General features: G+C 42.0%; 1 protein-coding gene across 6 annotated transcripts in view; it reads right to left on the reverse strand.

Annotated features, from left to right (window-relative positions):
- Positions 1 to 315: 315 nt before the first annotated feature.
- Positions 316 to 19899, reverse strand: part of STAU2 (staufen double-stranded RNA binding protein 2) — a 180720-nt gene continuing 161136 nt past the window's right edge. For all 6 annotated transcript variants that reach the window (XM_048507529.1, XM_048507533.1, XM_048507531.1 and 3 more), the window contains 2 exons: positions 2739 to 2827; positions 316 to 1447 (listed from right to left, as the gene is read on the reverse strand). In XM_048507529.1, coding sequence (XP_048363486.1) covers positions 1354 to 1447; positions 2739 to 2827 — 183 coding nt within the window. In that variant the 3' untranslated portion in view covers positions 316 to 1353. The remainder of the gene's footprint in view (positions 1448 to 2738; positions 2828 to 19899) is intronic.

Below are 19899 nucleotides of genomic sequence, written 5' to 3' on the forward strand. Positions count from 1 at the left end.
GGAAGTTCTTAACACACACACACACACACATTAGTTTTCCTTGGGTATTATATGACATCTACAGCAAATTGCTATTGTGTGTGTATGTGGGTGTGTATAATCACATTAAGTATGCAGTTGGGGGCTGAACATGACTGGAGAAAGCCAATATTGGTAGGCCAATATTGTCATATGAGAAAGTGGGCCAATATTGTCGTATGAGAAAGTAACACACTAGAATACACAATCTTGGTTCTCAGTATACAGCAGGAGATAGATGAAAAATGTGACTGGAGTTACTTACGAACCATGAAAAAAGACCATACAACCACTGTGTACATGAATTGATGTGATTTTATTGCATTTGCCTGCTCGCTTAATTCAAATATGTCGGTATAAAATGCAGGTGCAAATCCCATCTACGTCAACCGTGGAATTTGAGACAGTTCTTTGTTACTACTTTTAGTCTCTCTTCCTCACTGACATTTCCATGCTTTTCTGTTGTTCTTGGCCAGAATGCAGATATTAAAAACACTCTCTGATGCAAATGATGGCTCAACACCAAACACAGAATGGAGTGCTAATGTGTCTTCTTACAACACAGAGCAGAATGAAAGGGGGGAAAGTGTTTGTGGGAGGCCAGGCGCCTCTTTAATCAACACATGGCAAGGGAACTCAAATACCATCGCTGCCTTCTCTTGGAGTACATTGTTAAAAACATCCATTCATATCTAAGCAAATACTTGTCATGATTTAAAACTTCATTTTTGGAAACAATTCAGAGTAGTACATCTTACAGACATAACATATTCCGTAAGGATATGAAGAATGCATAATGTTGGCATAGAAAGAGAAGCCATATGACTATATATGAAGACAACAGCTACAACTGTCACAGCACTGTCATTGGTTAATTTTCAAATATTCAAACATAATTTTGTTTTTTTAAAAAGAGAAAAGCTAAACTTATGCTATGCTATGAAAAAAGTAATAAAAAGTCCACGGTGGGCTGAGTTCTGTTTCTTCCAGAATATTAATCAACTGTAACCTTAACTCCTCTCTCTCTTCATCAGACTTAGTTAATTAGTTGCTGTTTAACATTCCAGTGGCTTGGTCAGTATTTTGCTGTCTCTGGAGTCGTATGAATTATTAGCTGTTTAGATTTTTGGAGGGAAACAGGCAAAGGTTTAATTTATTTCACTCCTCTGTTCAATAAACAGTACCATGTATATCATCTCTTGTGTTAGAATAGTGTTGTCTTCACATAAGACTCAAATAATGGTATTAGTCATTCATTTCCTTGTACACATACACCCTATTGCGTGTTGACAGGTTTATAAGGATGCAGTGGCAGCCGGGGGTGCTGAGAGGCTCCTAGACGACAGCCTTTGAATCCTTGCAGTCCTGAGCATCGGTGCCTGAGTTAGTCTGTTTATTGTCTGCGTTTTCACCCAGATGCTTGACTTGTCTGAAAGATTAATACATTAACAAGAGAAGTAAGGTCCCGGGTTGCACATCTTTGAGACATTTTTATTAGCAGATGGCACATGAGATTCAAAGGTCAGCACAAGGGGGGACATTTTAAGGTGAAACAACAATATTTATGTTCAGATACTATGCTGGTGAGATCATGTGGTAAATGTTTCTGATTAAATTAGTTTACAAACAGACACTATATATCAGTTGGAAATTCCATCTTCAAGTCTTGCTTTTCTCCTACAGTGCCTGCTTATTGTGGACCTTTCCCCTGCAAGGAGGAATGTCTCGCCATCTCACTGTATCAAACATGTGAACGATTTGGTGACTTATGATGCCCTCAATGGTTCCTTCCTCCCTCAATTTTTTCTTTACACAAATGCCTACACAATGTTACCCCTGATTTACCCATTTTTCCACTTTTTTTAAAAAAGCAAAAACTGCTTTTAAAGAAAAAATAGTGGGAAATTTGCTTGTCTTCATTTAGATATAACATGATACAAAGGTACCCTGCATGTACACTGATATAAAAATGCAGACTTCATGAAACTGAACATATATCATGTCATACCAACCAAAAGAGGGTAAATTAACAAACCTAGCCCTAAAAAAAGAAAAGTATCAAAAGGTCAAGAGATTATAAAAGTGCAACTAATTAAAAAATCTGCTTAATAGTGAAAATTAAAATCATCGCAACACAGTAGAAGGCTCATGATAGCCTTCCATATGTAGATAAAATCACAATGACGTAACACAAAGGATTCCTATATCACACTTTATGACCTAAAATCAGTTGCATTTTGACCCACTGGCCTTCATCAGTGCTCATGTCCCTTCACTTCTCTCCCAAAACAGATACACAAAGATTGTGGTACTATCTGCAGTGTACAGGCAACATAACGCAGCTAAATGTGACCACTGAGCAATTCTGCTTTCTATACTAGTTGCTTCTTATATTTTTAGAAATCAACTACACAGATATATTTGATCTTCTATTCAGAGGACACTAGTGCACACAAAAAATTCTCTTGTTTTTGCAGATTTCTCCATTCACTTACATTGATGGGACAGTACCCAAAACAAAAGAGGAGTCACAGGCTGTGCTCCTATCATAATCTTAGAAGTTATTCTCAGTGTTGGCACCAAATTGTTACAACCTTGATATAAATATGAATGCAAAAAATATTCTGTTACAATATATCAGGCATTACACCTTTATTACTTTTTTGAAACCTTACCTGGCACATTCCCCAAATACTTAAGAATACTGAGTACTGTCTTACTTTTCAAGGGATCCATTTTCAACTTTTGTAGTTCCATCCACTGGATCCAGGCCTTGTTCTGAAAACTGTTTCAAGGCACTTAAAGCTGCCTGTAACACAGGAGAGTTTTAAAAAGTATTAAAAATACCATAGAAAGTACATTATTATATTCCAGCCTAAATATGGAAGGTTTTTAACACATCAGCTCTGTATCAGGGACATAGTAGGCAATGGCAAATATCAGTACAAGAAAAGTATCCAAAAATGCTTATATACCCCTTCCCACTGAAAGATCTAAGTGTGGTCAGTAGTGCTTCAGCGGGACACAGTAATGTGCGCCCTCAGTAGAAAGTAGTCCCTTGGCATTTGGGGCAGAGCAGTGTTGGAGAGGGTTGGAAGGGGCTTGGGAGGGCCTGGCTTGGTGTTTGGGGTGGGGAGAGGGTTGGAGGGAGTTTGGGAGGGCTGGTGCTGCGTACAGTGGGAGAGTAGACAGCTGTTGCTGCCCTGCCGGGCCTGGCTTGGTGTTTGGTATGGGAGAAGGGTTGGAGGGGGAGGAAGCAACGGCAAATGAATTCACAATTCTACTTATATCTTTCAGTGGGACAGAGTACAGTATTACTTAGAAGCTCGAAATAAACACTGTGCTACATGCTGAGTGCTGCCCAAATCCATAGGACTCCCATCTCTTTTTTCCTCCTCCATAAAAAAAAACACAAAATATGTCATGTGACTTCATCTCACTGTGGTTGCCAATGAAATGTAATGTAGTAAAGAAACATGCACAATGAAGTCATTCTTTCATGGACATTATAGGAGAAAGGAAGAAATGTAGGGCCCTGTTTCTGGCTGCAGCCATGGCTCTACCGCTATGTATATACTTCCAGCCTAAATTCACAGTATTGTAAGCACAAGTGACTGGTACTCTTCTAATTTACATAGAGGCCAAGGTCTCTTACATAGAGATGAACTGCTAGGATCACGTCTCTTCTATTTCTTTCTTCATAATTCAGACTATTACTATTCTACAATGCATTAATACGGCTCAATTTTTACCCATTTGCACAATGCTCAACATTTTCCTGGATAATAGCAAACAAAAATAAGCAATGGAACTTGCTTATACTTTCTGTGTTTTGTAAGAACTCCAAAAGGAATGTTTGCCATGTATCAAAGGTAAATGATGTCATTTTGCTGTTCAAGTCAAGCAGGATTAGTGCTGTAACTTTGCCTGCATTCTACATGTATACCACTATGTGCTTTCTAAACTAAGAGAATAGCATAAGTGTATCAAAACCAAAACACCCCCCATTGGACTATCAGAGGCTCCTTACTGTTAACAGGTTTAAAATATTTTAGAATGAGAGTTCCTTTCTCAGCAAATAGGATTAAGCAATGAAAAGTTTCATTGTAGTTTCGCTAAGTACTTCTGGTTTTCTTCCGGTTGCAAAGTTATTTTGTAGCACCTTAATGAAAAATTAACCTAGTTTCTCACACAGTTTAATGAAGCCATTTGTGAGAACATCTGTTTCTTTCTTTACCCAGGACATCTTTGAAGGGAAAATCACAACAAAAGCACAAGTAAGGCTGGTTCTCACTCAAAGAATTTAAAGGACAAAAAGGGGAAACTTGTGTATCTGAATTTTTTAAAATCCCTAAAAACAGTTAATGCTTGGTTTTCTAAGGGTTGGCCATCGACTTGTCAAAAAAGACTAGTCAAATAAACAAAAATTGTAAAACATGAGTCAAGAAACTTTAAGCCTCTAACCTTATTAAAACAACAACAAAAAAGCTACTTTCCTAAATAACAAGTCTGATGCAAAAGTAAATTAGTTAACTACTGTGAAACAATTCAGTTGTTGAAAAAAGTATAATGAACTATTGTAACTTTTAACAATATATGATGAGTTTGCTGTAATTGGAAATAGTTCACTGAACTGTTCTTCTCCTTATCTTTTATCTTGGAATGTCAGAGTGAGCCTACAATTTCATCTTTAAAAGCTAAGTAAAAAGCCACTATCACAGGCCCACTCTGCACAGCACAAATAAAACATCTTTATGATATTAAAAAAAATGTTTTCGGGTGGAATTCCACACAGCCCCCCCCCCCCCCAACATTTGGAAGATGTTTTCTTTTTCCTCCAAGCATTTTATTTCAAAAAGTCATTTTGAAAATGTTTCCTGCTTGCTGTACTGAAATGAATGCTTTATTTTTGCCACAGCTTGTGCCCACTATTTTCTGTTTGGAATGAAATGGAAATTGTATATATATAATATGCAACAGGCTTGAAGAATATAAAATTTAAGATAATTAAATAAAACAATCTTTTTTTAGAAAAAGAAAGGATTAAAAGTTCTGTTTGGCAACCATTTTCTGTTGCTGCAGGATTTTCCATGCGGTCTGCCATTTGCAGAAGGTTCCCATGAGGTGTCCTCTGCTTGCAGCTTATCTGCCTGCAATTTCCGTTTACAAAGTATATGAATAAAGTTAGTTTTCACTGCCAATTCAGCACAAGTGTCATTTTTCCTTTTGTTTATTTGTTTTGAGGGAGGTGCCTTCGAAGCTACAAAGACAATATGAGAATATTTCCACCCTTTGTAGCTTCAAAGACACCTCCCTCAAAACAAAACCCTCCAAAAGGAAAAAAAAACCTACACGTCTGCCGAATTGGCAGTAAAAACTGATTTTATTCCTGTACTTTTTAGGCAGAAATGTGGGAGGATGAGCTGCAAGCAGAGGAAACTTCTGCGGGAACCTTCTGCAAATGGCAGGCAGCATGGAGAATCCCAAAGCGGCAGAAAATGGCGGACATGAGTTGCGGCAGAAATGAAAGTAAGAGCTCTAACAGAGGTGGGAGGTGGGCAAAAGAACCGTTTTGGGGTGAAAAACACTTTATTTTCCTACGCTGTGCAGAAAAAACCCCCAAAATGTTTCTTTTTGAAAAGTCTGCAAGACATTTTATTTGTGTTTTACAGAATTGGTTACAGTAAGAGCAAAAAATGCCCCACAGTTTTTTATGTTCACTCTATTCTCATCCAAATTCTCATTCTGTAACCTAACCTTTTGGTGGTTTTGGTCTTTTTTGTTGGATTACACACAGAGAGGGTTTCCACCACAGCAGAATCAATTAGCTGGAGCAAGTGTTGTAGAGTGCCCCACAAGGTTCAGACTTGTCACTTATGCTCTTTGCTACTGACATGAGATCACAAGTTCATCTGGAGCTTTGGGACTGGCTGCTATCAGTATAAGGATGATGCTCAGCTCCTATTTTAGTATTTGAGCCTCCATATAAAGCCTCCTCAATTCTAAAGCCATGCCTTGAAAATACTCATGGATCCAATCAAGAGTGCTTTCCACCAGCTGAATCTGTTTCAGTCACTTTCCTTTTTCTTAGGTTCTGCCTACCTGGCTATGCTAATCATTTTGTAACCTTGCAGTTGGACTACTGTAACATGTTCTATGTGAGGCTGCTGTTGAATATTGGTTTAGAATGTGACACCAGGTCTCAGACTTACATATCTGAATGACTGTTTCTCCTGTCTCTCTCCGTATGCTTCCATGCATGAATTACTGGTCTTTAGCTGTTACTTAAGACTAACAACCTGACACCCACCAAAGCCTGTTCCCTTTCGATAGTAGACCTTGGTTGTGGAATGAGCCTCTGAGAAGGGCATTGTGCTTATAAGTTTTTAGAAAGTGTGGTAAAGCTGTTTTATTTGATAAGGCTTTTTAATCAGGCTTGCGCTGCAGACATTTTGTGAGGGAAGGCGGATTAATGATGTTTTATTGTATTATGACTGGCCTTAATTTAAATTTGTCAGACACCTTGAGCCATAATAGAAAGTTGGGAGCTAATAACATTTAATAAATAAAAAGGCAGTTATGCAAAGTCGGTAAAAGACCAATGAGTTCTTTTTTAGATATGCCTACTGTCATAGCAGGGGATCAAGGAGAAACTTTGTCATATTGCTAGGCCTGCCCTGCTGTAGGATGAAACAATCTGCATTCTGCTCTTACAAACAAGTAATACTATATGAAATGAAAGAAGTAAACTTCCACCAACACAGTAGAATTCTTGACTTCATGGAATATCTGACTACAGTCAAATGATAGGCTTCCAGTAGGCAATACTGGACCAAGCTGACTGGTGAGACAATACGAACATCAGTATTTTAGATAGCACTTTAAAAAGCTCTTCTGCTAATCATGTAATGAGTTCATCTTCTGCGACCTACAATTTTTCACTCTTCAGTGTTTCACTTTTTAGATTTCTTGTGCAAAAGATCAAGAAAAAGATCCAAGCTTTCCTGCAACCAATTAGTGCAGAGGTTTTCTGCATACTGTCTGTCTTCCTGGATAATAACCTATCCTCGCTCAATTGCTGGAACTTTTCCCATTAACACCATTTAAAAACCTTATCACTGGCACTCATGTATACTTCCATCCGTTTCACAGGAGCGCTATGCACATTTCTGTTGGCAGACCTGAAACTGATCAATAGCAAATCTCGGAGCTGATCTCATTCTGTATTATTACATTCTGTATTATGACTCATTCCTTCAGAACATTTCGTCAATACATTACTTGTGCACAGTTGCTTATCCACCCTAGAAAAACTCTAGGCGAAGGAGAAGCATTTGTGCGTAGGAAAACACAGAATATTGGACTGGACAGTGAAGTGGAGAAGTGTGATGGACCCAAAGAATTAGCAGGTTGGGAGAACCATGTCTAGGTTCTGCAGCAATAAATCTGACAAAGCTAACTGCAATCCTAAGAAGACTCACACCCTTCTAAGCCTATCGGCTTTAAGAATTTTAAGAGGATAGAAATCTGTTTAGGATTGCATGTTAACTGCAATTAGTTCTGGCCTATGACAAGTGAGGCCATTAGATAAGGAATGGTTGGACTGTCGGATGTTGGTATGTTCTGCTGATTTAGCTTCACATCCCTAGTATGGTCTAAGCCAGTGGTTCCCAAACTTTTTCTGGCTGCCACCTCCTTGGCTCCCAGGCCACATCGCTAGAGCCCCCCCCCCCCCCCCCCACACACACATTTGAACACACACCTCTTTCTTGGTCTACTGCAAATTCAAAACAACTTCTAACACTGTAAACACACGTATGTATTTCCGAAATAAAACATGACCTAGTAAAAGGTTTTAGCAATATGAAAGCTGTTTTAGCAATATGAAAAAGGTCTGTTTGCATTTCTCCTGGAATATCTTCTCAGTTTTAATGGGATGGATGTGCTTAGTGCAGGGATATCAGCTTGTTAAGATCAGGATGCAAGCTACTAAGAAAAAAGTCTTGGACTTCTGCCCCCACCCCCATGATTCTCAGCTTGGAAAGAAGCCTGGTGACTGCACTGAAGCCCTGCTCTACTAAGTATGATGTCAGGAAGGCAATAAAATACATTTTGACTCTGTCCCACAGTGCAGGGTAGTGGTCAGGAAGGTTTTTTTGAGAAAACTATGCAAACAGGACAAAGAAATTGAGCAACAAAGATAGCCGCGCTGGCTCCTTGCCTTAGCTCCCTGCTCCACCACCTGGCTACACAGCGAAGAGAGTGCTGCTGCTTTTTCTTTTAAGCAGCAAGGACAGGGGTCTTTGCCTCAGTTCTCCCCTCCCCGGCTACACAGCGAGGAGAGTGCTGGAGTCTTTCCCTTAAAATTCACAGTCACCAGGATGAAAGGACAAGGTCTTTTCCACATCAGCTGGTCCAGGAATCCCTGCACCATCTCCGTATTGCCCCAAAATTCTAAACTGCCTTCCTACCACCCTAAAATTCCTTACCACCCTTTGATGTTACCACTGCCTCCAAGGGGGTGGAATCGCCCACTTTGGGAATCCTTAGTCTAAGCAGTGCCCCTGAGCTTGACAACTGCACCTTCCACCTCCAATATCTGGTCAAGGGCCTGCGTACAGAAAGGTAGATTAAAGAAAATATACTGGGTAGGGGGGGAAGAAGGAGGTAGCATTGCTCAGTGATCTCCTCAATACTATTTCCTTTGCACCCTGTCCATGGATGAAGCAGAAGATAAACGTTTTGTCTGGAGTTAATGCGTACAGAATGAAAGCAAACACATGGCAAAAGCATATCAGATTATATAGAACTGAATGAAAGCTACTATTGGTGAAGACTTGCTGTACTGTTCTATTTTAGGGTCATTAGCTTTCCTAGGTCCTCAGTTCAGACAATATCAGTTTACCTATCTACCTACAAGATTTGCTGGTTGACCCAAGAAGATATATGGATGAATAAGGACTCAACTAACAGTACAACTGCACGAGGAACTCTGAAGTCTCAGTCCTACTTATTCAATTTCTGATGAACTGAACTGATATATGGAATTGCTATAAACTAGTAACCTCTAGATCAGTGGTGGCGAACCTATGGCACAGGTGCCAGAGGTAGCACTCAGAGCCCTCTCTGTGGGCACGCGCAAACAGAGTTGTCCCACCCCCACACCATCTAGGCTGGCCTGGGCCACTGGGCTCAATTATTAGCATTAAACCTAAAACCTAGTTTTGGGGAAGCAGTGCAGGTAACCCTGTTAAGCACTGTTAAACCCCACTGATTTTCATGCGAAGCACTAAAGTGCAATCCTTTACCTGCAGTAAGCTCGGTTGCTGGCAATTGCTGGCAATGGGGCCTGCTGGCAATTGCTGGCAATGGGGCCTGCTTCTGAGTAAACCCTCCTAGGGTTGTGATTCACCTGCTGGAAGAGTTGCACAGTTGCTTCAAAGCAAAGCCACTGACTACCACCAATCTTACTCCCGAGTAACGCACGTCTCAGAGCCAACTGTTTTTTTAAAACTAAAACCTCAGTAATCAGGTTAAATTGCCGTGTTGGCACTTTGCGATAAATAAGTGGGTTTTAGGTTGCAATTTGGGCACTCGGTCTCGAAAAGGTTCGCCATCACTGTTCTAGATAAACGAATAGCAGAGAAGAGATACAGGCTGAATACTTGATGCGATTTTAGTAGACAAATTCTTCTTCTGAAGCCTGAGCACTTCCCCAAATGATTTTTCCCCCTTACAAAATAGCATCTGCACAGATATATAGAAATATTTCTCTCCTGCAGAAGATTTTACAACGGTCTGGAGACTAAAGCCCCATAGATTATGAAACAGATGTCTTTACACATTTCATATATCACATGTTTTTTGTGCAGATATAGTGATGCCAAAAACACAATGCCAACAGGATGCTCTTTGTTTGTCTTGGCTCTTCTCAGTCTAAATATGTGTCTGGATCTGGCTGGAAGTGGAGGTTTTCAATCATGTTGGTCATTTTTAGCTTTCCTCCAGCCAATTAGAATTAGCAAATGATATTGAAAGTTGTTAATTCTCTCCTCCCTCCCAATTCTTTCTCTGCAGAGAATTGGATATTTTGTAATGACAATTTAGTAACATGAGGTCATTCTCGCACAAAGCAGTTGCATACAGAGGCTGTTCAGATTGCATTCTTAGAACTATTTAATGCCTGTTCGTACAATATACAGATAACAAATGTAACTGTGGTTCATTAAGTGTCTTCTGTACAGATATGAATGGGACTGCATAGGTGCAGGTCAACCATTGAGAAATATGTGGCGTGAGATGCTGCTATTGTTACCTAGGAGCAGGAAAAGCCGAAGGCCCCCCCCCTTCCCCTGTGCTGCCTAATGCAGGGTTATGAGGTCAATGGGGTGGATGTAGCCAGACATGTGCAGTTTTATATGGTCATGCATGTCAAGTTGGCCTCTTCGTTTGGCCAGCCTTGGATCTTCCCACCCACAGTCTCTTGGTTAGAGTTTTTGTTGCACTCGGTTGTTACAGACATGTGAATGTGTACTGTTTCTCTTGTCACAGTTTGGGGGGTTGTGCATGTGGACAGGTCCCTTTGGTAGGGCCGGAGCGCACCCTAGCTCCCCACTGTTGGGGCCTTGGGGAGGGATGGGCCTCACTGCTGCACCCAGGTGGGGGCTGCTGGATGGTCTGCACCCCCTGGTAGTGGGGGGGGGGGAGATCCATTTAGTGACCATCACCCATTTGATTTCCACTGATTTTCTGCTCCTAGTTCCCTCAGCACACGGGCTGGGGGAAGGCATGCATTGGGTTCAGCAAGCATGCTGCCCAGTGATCGGATCCATACCCTATGCCAGTGATGGCGAACCTTTTCGAGATCGAGTGCCCAAATTGCAACCCAAAACCCACTCATTTATCGCAAAGTGCCAACATGGCAATTTAACCTGAATACTGAGGTTTCAGTTTAGAAAAAATGGGTGGTTCCAAGGCGTGCGTTATTCAGGAGTAAGCGTGGTAGTAGTTGGTGGCTTTGGTTTGAAGCAACCGTACAACTTTTCCAATGGGTGAATCACGACCCTCGGAGGGTTTACTCAGAAGCAAGCCCCATTGCCAGCATCCGAGCTTATTCCCAGGTAAAGGATTGTGCTTTAGTTCTTCGCATGAAAATCAGTGGGGTTTAACAGCGCTTAACAGGGTTACCTACACTGCTTCCACAAAACTAGGTCTTAGGTTTAATGCTAATAATCGAGCCCAGCAGCCCAGGTTAGCCTAGATCATGTGTGTGTGGGGCACTCCGTTTGTGCGTGCCCACAGAGAGGGCTCTGAGTGCCACCTCTGGCACCCGTGCCATAGGTTCGCCACCACTGCCCTATGCTGTGCTTCTGCTTCCTTTGGTCTGTAATCAATAAAACAACCTGTTGCCAATTTTATTACCATACAAAGTGTCCTGCATCTTTATTGGTGGGCCTGTGGCTGCTCTCCCCTTCTCGGTCAGCAACTGTCACGAAGGGTTCCAGAAGCTTCCGAGTGCACTTGGAGGACTCCCCTCCTGATAATGCTACCTCAACAAAGATTATGAAACAAAAAGGAAAACAAAGCTCTGAGGTAATGAAGCTTTCAGATGAAGCCAGTCCTCTCTCCACAACGGCAGAGAGATCTAAGGGAGGAGTGCTTTTCCTATCTCCTTCTGGGCAGGAAACCAGTCTGCTCTTGGCTCTGGATTGGAGGGAGGAGCTCTCCAAGCACTCTGAAGCTTCTGGAAGCCTTCTAGTCAGTGCTCCACAGCTGGCCTGTGCTGTCCCACAAGGGACTGCACTGAAAACATGATGATAAAATATTTCCTTCTTCTTTTACATCTATGTTTCATTTCCACTTTTTCAGGATGTTCTCTAACAGTACTCTTGTATGAACCTTCTTAGGTCACCATACTAAGAGTGGAATCTGAGAGTAGGAAACGGCCTTAATTTTTTTCCTTGGTCATCATATAATGGAACTGATACAGAAGCTACTAAACATTTTAAACAATTTACCAGTATGGCTTACTGTCTTCCATTTCTTAATAGTGTGAGATACTACTATCTAACTCTTCTGGCCAGTGGTGGGATTGAAATGATTTAACAACCGGTTCCGGTGGTGGGATTCAAATAATTTAACAACTGCTTGTTTACAAGCACCATTTTAACAACCAGTTCTGCTGAAGTGTTGCGAACCTGCTGAATCCCACCACTGCTTATGGCCCATTTGATGCATGCCCTTCATTAGTGTATTTTTTTAGAGCCAAAAGGGATGAAGTGGCGAAGGGAAAGGAAAAAAGAAGACATGGACTTTAAGCTTCCTACAATTGACACAGGGGGTTATAATAACTTAAGGCTACAGAAATACCAAAGGTAATTATGAATACGTTTACTTACACAGGCACCTAATTCCCATCCCTACTTCTATCTTCCCCATCATCAACCTCTTACATAGCCAGAGAAATTGGGGGCTGGATCCAGCCATCTTTTCTGCTGGTGAAAAAGAGAAGAATGTTCCCTTGCTGGTGAAAAAGAGAAGAATGTTCCCTTCTGAAAGTTATTCTGGGAATCATGGGACCTGGATGAACCAAAGCTACACAGGATAAGAAGCTGTAATAAAGAGGCAAATACAATGACACTGAATGAAAAAGTTGGCTGGATCCACTCCTTGTACTCTGGCATTAGTAAAATTACTACCAGACTTGTGGGTCAAGAGCATAGACCTTTGCTCCAGAAAGTGGTCAAGATAGAATTCTTAGGGATCTGCCTCCCTAACCCCCTATTCATTGTGCTATCAGAGACAGGGGCTTAAACATTTAACAGGCCTCTAAACTAAAGGCAGATCATTGAGAGAACGTAAGTGCTCCATTAATTAGTTCTGCTCTGGAAAACTAAAGTCAGTGGACTGACATCTGGCTTTAAATTTCTCTGCTGTTTTGAAAACAAACCACAAAGGATTTTCATCCTAACTCTATGGGCAAAAATTACTGATGTTCAAGCTCTTGGATTTCACTGAAGTGAAAGGTGTGCATATTAAACTCCTTTAAAGTGCATGCTAACTTCTTAAATCCATGCCTGTTTTTAGTGTGTCAATGTGAGAAGCTAGTTTTCCAAGGATTAAATTTTTTTTCCTGTGGTATATTTTAGTATTTAGTATTTAGTATTTCTGGCATGACTCTGGCAGCTTTATGTAAACGATACTGAATTGGCCTGACACAGCAACACCAAAACCAATTTTGTCACATGTGATTGTAATAAATAGAGAGGCAATTGAGAGCAGGTGCAAGGTGGGGGAGGGAACGAGGGCATCTGCTTATTACCACAGTAATTTTGCCCCTGCAACCCTTAGTGTCTCTTCATCCTTCTCATACTGTAGTGGACACCTGCAAAAATCTGGTGCCAGTCTCTTGTCACAGCATAACATTTAGCTCAGGGCTACGACAGAATAAAAATGCACAATGAGATCCAGGGGAGAAAATGGCATGGAACCAAATCCTCTGGCTGTGTTTGAGCTTAGAAAAATGGGCATGAGAACAGCAAGAACTTGAGCAGTAGGTTATAGTAATTCTGCATGGCTCCTCTTGCCTGAGCCCCTGAAAGACTTATCTTTCCCTATTGAAAACTGAGCTATCTTATGGTGGGGGGCAAAACGAGGGTATATAGGGGGAAAAACCTTGTCTGGAAGCAGAGCAAGTGAACAGCTTCTTACTTTGGAGCATAAAAGCTGACCTCCAACTTTCTTTCCATACTACACTTTGATCAAGCCTGGACAAATGTATGAAAATAACATATGAGCAGTGTATAATGCTTCTAGGTTTCTAATTTTTGGAAGGTATTTCTGTACCTTCTCTCCTGTGTGTACACTCTGGATTTTGCTGCTTTGTACCCATTCAATATGTGCTCAATAGTTTTTGCAACTTCAGAACTGTGCATGGACACACGTTATAGTTTTTCATTTAATTCCTGATTTTACAAATGGTCAATCAAAACCCATCACAACGTCACTGGCAACCTGTGCTGTTACTTGCATGCACAACCCCTGACATCAGCAAGGAATCTTATACAGCATTCTGTTACCAGGCACTGCCATCACCAGTTTATTAGATTTCACACAGACCAAGGTCAACATCTGTTTAAAATTTTAGTTTCTAAAAGGGTATCCCACTGTACAATGCGAATCAGGCAGCCCAATACAATGGACCGACTGGTACAGTAGCAGCTGGTGATGGTGCCTCCTCCAAAGAGACAATAGGTGGCATGGGTACCAGAGGAGAAGGAGAAAATCCTCTTTTCTCCCAGGGATGTCCATTACCGTGAATGACTTATGTATAAGATGACATAAGTCTGCTCCGCAAAAAGGAGAATTCCTGGGCTGAAACTCCTGACTAAAGTTGGCTCTTTCCACGGAACACCCCTCTTCATGCCTGCACAAGCCTCAATGTCACAGAAGTGATTGCGTGAGGGCAAACCTCTGGATTTGGGTACTGTGGAGCCATGCGGCACCCCACTATCAAGGTAACTGCCTCTGCACGAACATCCATGCCACTTTGCATGGCGCTGGCGGCAACGGTACTGGCCAGGGGGTCACGCTGCTCCCAATGTGGCTTGGCCCCCTCTTGGATTGCACAGTTAAGAACTTAACTTTAAAACCTTTCCTCAAATTTATTATGTGTATTTATTTGACTATTTGACTAACTTGCGCAATGCACATGAAAAAACATCAACCTATGCACAAAATGGATATTTGCCTTGTATGAACTAGGGTACGGGGAACAGCTTTGCACAAGAAGGGATTAAATAGGTCAGGGGAGGGCTGATCTATCCAGTTTTCTGACATAGCATTTGTGGGGACAAATGGATATACTGTTTAGCATCAGCTTCAGGCTACATATCCTTTGCAAGTAAGTGCTGCAGATGGGGAACTTTAAGCAAAGATTAACTGTTCTTGAACTGTTTTCCATTATGTTGGGAACAAACAAACTTTCTATTAACATTAGTAAAGAACAGCTTCTACAAACTGCTTCATTTTCTCGTGACTTAGGCCCTTTCCGTATGGGCCATTTATGGCGCCCTGGGGACGGCAAAAATGCTGTCCCCAGGGAGCCGTTCACACAGGCGGCGCTGCCAAAACGCAGCAGCACCGACCTGGCTCCCCTCCTCCACCCCCAGGGCGGCGTCAGGCCGCCTCCAAAAACCTCCCTCCTGGAGGGAGGTTTTTGGAAAACAGCGCATTCCCGGTGGCGCGGTGCAAACAGCACCACCGGGAACACGCTGTTTTCCCCGTCCCTCTCCCACTCACCTCGTCGCCTTCGTCGCCCTGCTGTCCTCCTAAGACCCTCCCTCGCTGCCTTCCGACCCCTGGAAGTCGGAGGGCAGCGTGGGTGGGCCTTAGGGGGACAGCAGGGCGACGAAGGCGACGAGGTGAGTGGGAGAGGGACGGGGAAGAGGCGGCTGCGTGTGGAGCCACCTCTCTTGCACCGGCCTCTGCGGGGGCCGCTCGCACGCTCCTGTGCAAACGGCCCCCACCCCTCCACCGGCAGAATTCCTGCTGGTGCAGGGGCGCTGTGCGGAAAGGGCCATAATGTCAAAATCTATATAATTGTTCAATTTCTATACATTATTGTTGAAATTTCCTCCATTTACCCACAGCAGTGAAACAAGTTTACTTTTGATGCTTCTGCTTTTTATCAATATTATACACGGTTCCCGCTCCATTAGCCATTTTGCCAAGGAAAAGTATGATGCAGCTTGCATAAGGCAAGTATTGCTGATAGGTTTTCAATGCACTATAAATGCTGTTGTGTTAAAGTACCATGTTTGATAATGCACAGAATAATGGTTTTGACAAAGGCAGTGCTTAAAAATAAATGATAATTCTCATATTAATTCAGAACTATTTTCTAATGCAGAAGCATACTATTTTCTCTACTGCCACAGCACAACGGACAACACTTTTATGTTTTGGTAGAACAGACTATAGCAGGTAAACAACCAAAGAGGACAAGTAGCTTGAAAAAAAATTCTATTTCTGATGAGGTCGGGTTGTTCCGCCCCAATCTGGTCAATAGAGAGATTGTTCTTAGGAAACAAGGGATGCAGAACACCATATTTTGAAATGGGCAATTTATTTATTATACCATGCAATCATGATATAACTCATAAAGTGTTCTCTGCTTGCACAAGGCTAATTTAGATCTGATACTTTATCTTTGTAATAAACCACCTTTTCTGGGTTCCAGGAACAATAACTGACACACACACCCTTCACATATTACATGTGAACAGATGTAAAAAATATTAACTCAAACAAAACTTGTGAGATTTTAAAGCTCATGCGAATGAGTTCTAGACACTGAATGTGGTCCTCCTCCCTCCCATCCTCAAGTAGGTGGAGAACCATTAAAGAAATCCATTTGTTTTGCTGGGATGGTTTACAGAAGAAGATTTTTCACTATTTGTTTTGCTTCTCTTGAAAGAGGAAGAAAACACACACTATTTTTCACTTTAAAGACAGACAGGATATTATTTCAAAGGACTATTTGTTTAGCTACAGATACTTTGCCTCAGAAACAAGCCCTGGAAAATCACATTTATTTTAAGAATATATTAAGAATAAGAAGAGAAGGCTTATATGACTGATCTCCCATGTAAAAAAATCTTCAAATTGCAGTGCCTGTCAGTCTTTGCCTAGCTTTTTTTTTTTTGCCTGACATGGTAATCTCACAGGGTTGTCAAGGCAAGAGATGTTTGGTGGTGACTTGACATTTCCTGCCTCCACATTAGGATTTAGGTATTCTTTGGAGGTCCCCCATCCAAGTAGTAGCTAGAGTCGGGGGTGAAAGTGTGTGGCTGACTCAAGCTCACTCAGCAGCTTGGGCGAGTGCTGCCCCCCATTCACTTCCCTGTCATAAGCGGCTCTGGAGCAGAGGCGTATCTATGGAAAATGGAGCCCGTGGACAAAATCTGAACACCCCCCGATGGGTGGCTGCCCTCCCTTACCGTGACCAAACAATTATTTTTTACACCGGCTTGTTTCAGTCACCATCACATTATAGAACATGTCCCAACTCACAAATCTGAACACAGCAATGGGCCATCCTGCACAGCAAAAATAAAAATTTTTGAAAACGTTTTCAAAATACTTTAAAAATGTTTTATTACTGCTGTGAAAAATTTTTATGGTATTGTATCCAGTGAATTGGGGGAAATAGCATCACTTTCAATGTTGTTTAGGTAGCCCAGATTCTCCTTTTAAATCCACCTGAAAGAGAGAATGTGAGGTCCCCAGTTTAAACATTGCAAGTGGTGCTGTTTGGAGGTGGATTCTCCCCCACCCTGAAACAGCATCACTTGCAATGTTTAAACTGGGGACCTCACATTCTCTCTTTAAATCCATGCCGAAGGGGGTGGATTTAAAAGGAGAATCTGGGGAAATTTGTGGGGGGGGGGTGAGCCTACTGTCAGGGGTACAATTATTAAGCTAGCAGCACCTAAATTTCAGAGTATCTTCAGGAGACTCTCCTGATGATACCACCCAGGTTTGGTGAAGTTTGGTTCAGGGGGTCCAAAGTTATGGGCCCTCAAAGGAGTAGTCCCCATCTCCTATTTGCTCCCATTGGAAACAATGGGGGAGGGGGCAGCCCCTTTGGGAGTCCATAACTTTGGACCCCCTAAATCAAACCTCACCAAACCTGGGTGGTATTATCAGGAGAGTCTCCTGAAAAATCCCTGGAATTTTTGGTGCTGCTAGCCTAAAAACTGCGCCCCTGCAGGTCAAAAACGGGAAAAACACTAAAAAATACAAAAACCACAAACAAACCTGCAATTTTTGCACCCCCACAATGGGGCGCCTGGGGACATTTGACTCCCCATGTCTCTATGGCACTGCTTTGGAGGGCTGAGCTCTGTCTCTCTTGCTTTGCCTCAGGATTACACAGATCTTAGATGAGTCAGGTTCAGAGAACTAACTAAACCAAATTGGGGGGGGGGGGGGGGGAAGCCATTGACCCACCTAGAGATGTCCAGGTGTTTTTATTTTTTTGGTATTGCCACTCACCTCGCCTCAAAAAATAGAAAAACCCAAAGCAGTTCACATTAAAATCTGTTAAGTTTTTACAGGAGTAGCTGGCCCTTACACTTTGAGGACCCAGGCCATACAGGCTTTAAAGGTCATTATTAGTACCATGAATTAGCCCTAAAAGCAAACTGGAAGCCAGTGCAAATGGAGCAAGACTGAAGTGGTATGGTCTTTTTGACCCATTCCAAAAAGCATTCTCTTATTTTAGCACTGCAGTAATCTAATGTAGATGTTACCATGTAAGTAGCGTAGCGGCAAGATATTTCTTACTAAGAAAAGACCACAAATGACGTGTAAGCCAAAGCTGCTGAAAGGCACTCCTGGCCACTTCTGCTACTAGTTTATCCAACAGCTGGCCCTGTTACGATAAAAAGATGCAGGATCCCATGATTAACATCCAGAGAAGTCCTGATCTCAGAGAAAGCACTCTTTCTCTGGAAAACAGCCATAAACTTGTCAGATTGCTAGTTGAGAGGAGATTTATGGAGACAAATGAGCAGCATGAAGATGAGTAGTTGTCTACCTGCCAAGAAGACTAAAGATAGGTGACTATTAGGATATCCTGAGTGATGAAGGTTTTGGGACTTGCACCTTAATTTTATTGCAGGAGGGGTGAGGGGCAGCACACATGAAAAAGCCATCATAAGTTGTAATATTTTGATATAGTTTTTCAATGCCCTTGCACTCTAGCGAACTGTGACTGTATTTTGATAAAGATCTCTTCCTTTTAAAGATCTCAGATTGAAGTCAAAATCTCATCTATGATACCTGACTTCTCATGCATAGATCAGAAACTCCTGACCAGGTAGGACAGATAGGTACTGTGATTGATGGTACTAAAATCCACTGGGGCCCTTTCTGCACATCAAATGTAAAGTGGGTTGCAGGTGGGATAAATGAACCCATCATAGCCTTGGGCTGTTTGCATGGCTGGGCGTCCTGTGGTCAGTGAGAGCATTGGTCATACGGAGCAACGCCTTCACACGGAGGTGCTTTTGCTCCCACTCACCTCCCTCTGCTGTGTAGATAGTGCGATTCTTGAAAAAAACGAGTTTGGAGGGGGAGAACGCAGAGCAGACTCTTGTTAGGAGCAGGATCTGTGTGAAGTCCCCCCCCCCCAAACATGGGTTTTATATCATGGTTAGCCTGCATTTATTGGCCAGTGAGGAAGGGGCCATTCATTCAATCATCATACTCACAAATAGTATAGTTATATTGGACAACAGTCATTAAAACCCCTGAATTCTGACTTCTTCAGGTGTGGACATACCAAAGCCTGTTTTAGGACTAGGTGGACCCTCTTTTGAAGAAGCATTTACAGTCTTCCAGACTCAGTCAACCAGAGGGACAAGCATCATACCAGCAGAGATTTCAACTTCTTGTTCTTTTGTTGACTTTCTGGATTAGTCTGAGAACTTTTATGTAGAATTGCTCACTTTTTATAGTCTGGTTCTAGGCCTGAAACAGAAAAGTTGCATTGGTGCCTCAAGTTCATCCCCTTCGTTCAGAAAAAAAGTTAAGCAAATGTGAAACTCCATGGGAACATTTGCTTCTCTGAGCAGCAGGAGAAAGAACTGCAGATTCTCATGGCTTCAGTCTTTGAAAATTTTTAGATCCACATAGTTGAGTATTTGTCATTGTCAAAGTAGTTTTTTCTTCTAAGGCAAGATGGTTGACGTGCAAAATATCGCTGAGCTTAGCACTCAGCAGAAAAATGGCTCTGTATGTGCGCTCTTTCCAGATCCGCCTGCATAATTCAAATCTGGTAGGAGGTGTGAGAGCCATGTTGTTACAAAGCTATTC

The sequence above is a fragment of the Sphaerodactylus townsendi genome, linkage group LG09 (assembly GCF_021028975.2).
Source record: "Sphaerodactylus townsendi isolate TG3544 linkage group LG09, MPM_Stown_v2.3, whole genome shotgun sequence".
NCBI lineage: Eukaryota > Metazoa > Chordata > Lepidosauria > Squamata > Sphaerodactylidae > Sphaerodactylus > Sphaerodactylus townsendi.